Source organism: Helianthus annuus, chromosome 4, assembly GCF_002127325.2.
Source record: "Helianthus annuus cultivar XRQ/B chromosome 4, HanXRQr2.0-SUNRISE, whole genome shotgun sequence".
Lineage (NCBI taxonomy): Eukaryota > Viridiplantae > Streptophyta > Magnoliopsida > Asterales > Asteraceae > Helianthus > Helianthus annuus.
The window spans coordinates 20,360,056-20,366,745 of NC_035436.2; the positions used below are offsets into that span (position 1 = coordinate 20,360,056).

The 6,690-nt window shown below is 37.2% G+C and overlaps 1 protein-coding gene across 1 annotated transcript; it reads left to right on the top strand.

Annotated features, from left to right (window-relative positions):
- The first annotated feature begins 709 nt into the window (after positions 1 to 709).
- LOC110899024 (deoxycytidylate deaminase) lies at positions 710 to 4,995 on the top strand. Its single transcript, XM_022145883.2, has 9 exons — positions 710 to 1,034; positions 1,114 to 1,189; positions 2,111 to 2,150; positions 2,862 to 2,920; positions 3,002 to 3,039; positions 3,549 to 3,612; positions 3,793 to 3,846; positions 3,944 to 4,045; positions 4,708 to 4,995. Exons 1-9 carry the CDS (start codon positions 844 to 846, stop codon positions 4,762 to 4,764), a joined length of 681 nt encoding a protein of 226 aa, XP_022001575.1. The 5' UTR covers positions 710 to 843; the 3' UTR covers positions 4,765 to 4,995.
- Positions 4,996 to 6,690: the final 1,695 nt, after the last annotated feature.

A 6,690-nucleotide genomic window follows, 5' to 3' on the forward strand; every position in this document is an offset into this window, starting at 1 on the left:
CAATGGGTTGAAATTAATACTCACAGTTTAGGGAACTCAGTGAAATCGAAACAGGTCCAGACCCTTCCCAATGCAATCTAACACTGTAAGATTAAGAAAACACAGTGGGACACGTCATTAAATGATTCAGGCGGCCGAAGTCGTAGCGGGAAAATGGCGGTGGTGATGACTGGACATCGGCGGAAATGGTGGTGGTTGTTATCAAATTGACGGTGGTGGTTACTACTCCGAAAAAATGGCGGTGGTGGTGATTACTCTGTGTATTTAGAGAGAGAAAGGGGTGTGTGTTAAGAGAGGGGATGTGGATTTGGTTATTACCAATTGCAGAACAACAGGGGGGATTAGATGGAGAAGAAAGGGTTTATAGAGAGAGAGAGGGGGTGTGTGTGTTAATAGAGTGTATATTTTTTTGTTTTTTATTAAATTGATAAAAAGACTAAATTACCCTTATATGATAGAAGTTAACTTAAAATTTTAATCTAGTTAGTGTTAAAGGACGAAAATTGTAGTGAGTTTTCTAAATAAAGGATTATAGCTGTAATTATTGAAGTTAAAGATTATCCACTGAAACCCGCTACAAACATAAAGGACGAAAAGCGTAATTTATCCTAAACAAAAATATTAAAAGTAAAAAAGGCCCTTATTAAATACACAAAAAGCCCAAATAGGCCCAATTCTAAACTAATGTCAAAACCGGGCCCAACACCTAATCTGTAAATCTCACACTTTTTCCCGCTTTCTGTTGTCTCATTCTATCCTTTTTGGCGGCAAAACTTCACCACCTCCGTCATCATTTTCCGGCGAAATCCGTCGTCATCATTCCAACCGCTTAAAACTCCGGCGATGAATTCGCGAGACCTGACTCTCGTCTCCACTGCCGCCGTCGCCGGCGCCTTAGCCTCCGCATTCGTTATCCGTTTGTTAGTAAACCCTAGCAAGAAGAAGCTGGTCACCACCGACACATCTACTTCCGATGACGTGTTGCAGAGGAAATCATCTTCGAATGATCCGTACGATTCGTCTAAACGCAAGGGGTAAAGTTGATTTAAAATTGATTGTTGTTGAGTGGTTTGAAGTGCGTGAAATGATGAACTTATGTTGATTTTGGTGTAGATATTTATCGTGGGATGATTATTTTATGGCGATTGCGTTTTTGTCGGCTGAGAGATCTAAAGATCCTAACAGGCAGGTCGGATTTCTGCTCTTGATATATCTAACAAATTTCAAGTTATAGAAACAATGTAAATTTTGTATGTTTTCATTTAATATTTTTTATTATTTTTACGTCCGCTTGCGGTGTGCACATATAATGTATATATGTGTGGGCGCGTAGGGGGCAAGAGTGAAATTGCACTAAATTTAACGTTGTTTAACTAATTCGTGAAAATAACGTTAAAAGCGGTGGAAGGTTAATCATGCATCATGTAGTGACGAATAACAAGGGGGTACATGCACCAGTCGGTCTTAGTCCCGATTGCTAAGTGTTATGCGTCTCTCTATTCCAATGGGTAGAGGTAAGGTTGTATATATCTCACCCTCCTCCTCAGACCCTACCTTAGCCTTTCTATTGGTGGGAGTTACTTGTAAACCCGAAGTATATGAGTTCGGGATAAGTTAAAAAAAACTTGCGGGTATGGGACTGGTATGGTATTTGATGACACTTTGTCCGATTACCCGAAACATACATATCTGTTTGCCCGAACCATACTCGTAAACATATAATTGTTTATTTTTATTTTATGTCTTTAATACATTCATTTTTAGTTTGTCGTTTGAATTTCTTTGAGTAATAAAGTCATATAAAAATAAAATAGTAAGAAATGTGGTTGAAAATCCCATCGGGCAATTTTTAGCCAACTAACGGGTATACCCGGTACCCCTGACGGTAATTAAGCGACAAATACCCGATGGGTACTGGGCCCGGTATGAGACACGGTTTTACGATCGGGTATGGGACTGGGATTACTAATACCTGTCTCATTGCCATTCCTACTTTGATTGGTGATCATGGCTACACAATTAGCAGATTATGTTGGTTTTCTTGGAAGAATTTGTTTGTTTGCATAGACTATAAGTCCGGATGTTTTTTTTTGCTCACCTTTCATTGTAGGTTGGAGCATGCTTAGTGAGTCAAGATGATATAATACTCGGTAAGATTTTCTTGACGAAAACTATACTCCAAGTATTTGATATATATGCATTATATGTCTTTTCTCTTGAAGCATCGCGTGTGTCGTAACCTAGTTGGGCGATAAAATGAACGGGTCAAATGGGTTTGATAATGGGTCGGTGGTTAGATCCGAATCAAGCAAGCACCTCAAGTGAAAAGAAAACAGCTTACAAAACTGTGAAATCAAGCACAAGTGTGAAGTTAACGAGAATTTTTGCAAAACTATGAAATTCAGCATATAAAAGAAACATTCATTTGAATTGGGACCATGAATAATATAGCACAAAGGATTTGGAAGTTTGAAACACACAAAAGTTTGACCCATTTAGTTATTGGGCTAATTCTGGTTATATTTTATCACTAACGGGTCAAATTTGTGAAAAAAACTGGCTAAGTGTTTTTTAAAATGCATAAAAATTTCAAATTCACTTATCATTATTATATTAGTGTTTTTTTTTTTTTTTTTTTTTGTAATTATATTGACAAAAAGGTTAAAATTTCAAACAAAAAAGTGTTTCGGGTTGATCCAAGTGACCCACCAAGTTTCGACCTGTACCAAAGAATCACCCATTTTGGCCAGTTACACAACCCGTTTGATTCACCCATTTACTGCTTAGATGCTTTACTAACTTTGTCATCATTTACCTGTTAGTGTGTCTTTTTTTGACATGAATATGTGACCTATAAACAGGCATCGGCTACAATGGGTTTCCACGTGGTTGTTCTGACGACAAACTTCCATGGTCAAAGGTTAGTATATTTTTAAATTAAATTATGCTAAGGTTCATCAATGATTTATCATCACTAATCTTTTTTTTTTTGCACTTTTAGAAATCCAAGAATGACAATCCTTTAGAGACAAAATACCCGTAAGTGATGCTGCTACACTGCTTACAATGACCACAAGTAGAGGTGGCAAAATGGCCGGGTTGGGTAATAGGTCAACACAGGTATTATTAGTACTAGTCACGTGCTGTGTTGACTAAAACACTTTCAATTTAAACCATCTAATCGTTTATTAACCAGTTAGTGTTAAATAATGATTGACGAAAGCTATAATGTTTCAATGATCACATCATCACGCTATTTCTTAATAACATGTTTTAAGAGGTTTTATGCATGAACAATACATTTTTTTTCTGTTTTACCCAATTTACATGTTAGAAAAAAAAAACATAAAACGATTCGACCCGTCCATAAGTAAAGGGCTGAAAGCCTGAAATTGCCACGTGGCTCACTTCTAATACAAGTTTTTTACTTGCTAATAATTCCTATAGTTTTTTATATACTTGTTACTATTTCTTCTTGCAATCCCTGCTAGTTTGTGATAAAAGCTTGTTGTTAATTGCTGCAAATTTGAATTATTCTTGTTTTGCAGTTATGTTTGTCATGCTGAAGTTAATTGCATCCTGAACACAAATCACGCGTCTGCTGCAGGGCAGGTTGGTTCAAATTTTTATATTTTTTTATTTATCTATTTTTTTTGTGAACTGTAACTACCCCATTGACCTGAATCTATTTTAACATGTTACCCAATCTGGCCATTTTGGCACCTACAAATATCTGCGAAAACGTTTTATAAGAGTATTAATGTCATTTATTTTGTTCTTATAAATGTGCAGAGGCTTTATGTAACAATGTTTCCTTGTAATGAGTGTGCAAAAGTTATAATTCAGGTGAGTTTGAAGCCCTTCTTTACATTGCATTTTTCTCTTACTTTTGGGCTTTGTTGCAGTTTTACCGATTTAATCTTTGACTTTTTATATATTACAGTCTGGGGTTTCTGAAGTCATTTATTTTGTGGAAAAAAGCTTGGAGAATTCTGATGTTATTTATGCTGCTTCTCACAAACTTCTATCTCTGGCAGGCATAAAAGTAAGTTATTCTAAACTATTTATCTCGGTTGATTTTAGGTCTAAACTTCTATCTCTGGCAGGCATAAAAGTAATATTACCTAATTAGTCTTCTTAGATATTTATTCCCACCTCACAACGTTCATCTGATACTGCCATACTGGTAGGGGTGTGAATTTCTTGTGCGACATGAAACATGAAATTCACGGATTTGGGTTTAGTCTAAATGGGTCAGGTCAGTTTGAGGTCGAACCCGTGAGCACGTTTAGCTAAATGGGTTGATTTTGTGTCAACATGGCAGGTTTGCAGGTTGACCCGTTTAATTCATTTATTTTTACATTTTTTTAAATGTATGTTATGTAATAACGTAAACTACATATGGGGTTTTATTTATGGCAAAATTTAGTTTAAACATATTAGATAAAGAAAATAGAAAAAAGTCTGTCTGAATATGTAATTTTAAAGCTTAAATATAAAAAAGTTAAAACCTTTTTCTTTTCGTTTTAAACGGACATGTTCATTTCAACCAGCGAATACACGTGTGATGCTAATGTTCTGCTTCATGTGTCACATGTTTTGTGGGTTCGTACCAGGTACGACCCGCCAATATATGAACACGACCCGTTTGGCAGCTAATCACTTCCGGCTTGTATTAGTTGCTAACAATTTTTTTTTGAATTGTAGGTTAGGAAACATCAGCCGAAGATGGATCAGATATTACTCAGATTTCTCGAGACTTAGAACCTCATTTTACCTTATTGTTGTATGTGTGTTTTTGTTAGCGTTTTTTCTCGCCCTTGAATGAAATAATCAGACATGAAGTAATTAGGGTGTTTAGTGATTATAGAACTTTTTCTAGTGATGCATTGTACTTCTGTTACTATGATGTTTCTTGGTCGACTCTTCTATGTAACAATATCGAATGCAGTTATCGGTGATTGATGCATGTTTGGTGGCATTAACGTTGGATTTTTTTATAGTTATCGATGATCTCTTTTAACAATTTCAGAGTATTTAAATTTTCATCGGTGTCTATATCTTTTACCAACACCTCCTTGCACTTGCAACATCCCTGACAAAATGCAATCTCACATTTATTTGTTTAGGGTGTAAGGAGTGGTTAAACACTTTGGAGTGGTAAACCAAAAAACCGACCAATTAGAGCGCGCCATGTCAATCAGTCAAAAATGTTTAAACTTTGCTGAAAAGTGTTGGCAATGGTTTAAACATTTGGTGAATTGGTAAACTTTTTAAATAAAAAAAAGGAAAAAAAATGTGATTGGTTGAGATTGGAATGGACCCCACCCCATACCTCCCTCTCTCTTTCCTTTCTCCTTTCCCGCATCGGTAAAGCTTCACCGATTTTATACCCATTTCGTCAAACACTTCATGTGGCAAAAGGTTGGCAATGGTTTGCCAAAGTTTACCGAATCGGTAAAATGGCTTTACCGAAAGCCACTCCGTATCCCCTTAGTTCTTTCATGAAAGACATGCTCTTAGTCAACTGCGCTGCCCCTTGATTGTCACAATGAACTACTGCATTCACCTCATTGAGGAACCACCACCTTGTTGACGACATGACAGTACCGTTTTTTTAATCCTTGAGGAACCACCACCTTGTTATTATTTTACATCTACACCTGAAAAACGAACAACCAGACCCGAACTAATATGTTGGTTAGCGGGGCACTTTTTACTAGCCAATAACCTAAAGAACCCAAAGAGTCGGTTAGCGGGCCACTTTTTCCTAGCCAAAAACCCAAAGAACACCCGAACTTATCTTCATTTAGCTTATTTGTGAAACAAAATTGATTTCACGTGTGTACAATTATTAGAATATAATATGTTGCCTAAAATAAAAAGGATGGAGGCTAAGAACCAACTAGGGATGAGCTCGGTACCGTCCGGTACCGAACCGGTACCGGTACCGAAAATCCTCAAAAGTGGGTACCGGTACCGGTACCGAATATACCCGGTTCGGTACCGGTACGGTACCGGTATTTGAGGGTAAAAACCGGTAAATACCGGTACCGAACCGGTATTGTACCGGACCGGTACCGAATCGGTACCGAAAAGGTACCCGGTTTGGTAAATTCGGTACCGGTACCGGTTAGGTACCGGTACCGGGTCCATTTTGCTCATCCCTAGAACCAACCCCACACACATGTATATATACACGTGTCCCTCTTGGATATATAACTTTAGGTTTCTATATTGAACGCCGACACTGTTGCGAACCATACGCTATAAAATAAATGAAAGAGTAAACTTCCGTTTTGCTCCTTGTGGTTTGGTCATTTTAACGGTTTTGCCCCAATCCTTTAAAAATAGCCATTTTCTCCAAGAGTTTACTATGTTTTTTTCCAATCAGCTCCTCGACACTAACTCCATCTAAATTGTTTGTTAATTGTAAGCGTATTTTGGCAACTTCAAGTATAAAACTAAGGGTATTTTGGTACAAGTAAAGATTTTATATTATACATAATAAAATATTATACATATACATAACAAAATACATCTCTATAATCTCTCTTCTGTCTTACTCTCTCTTTCTAGCTTCTCTTCTCCATCATCAATAACCACCACCACTATCATCAGCCACCACCCCCACCCACTCCAAACGACCGCCGACCACCACCCCCAACCTAACCCCAACACTAGCCTCGT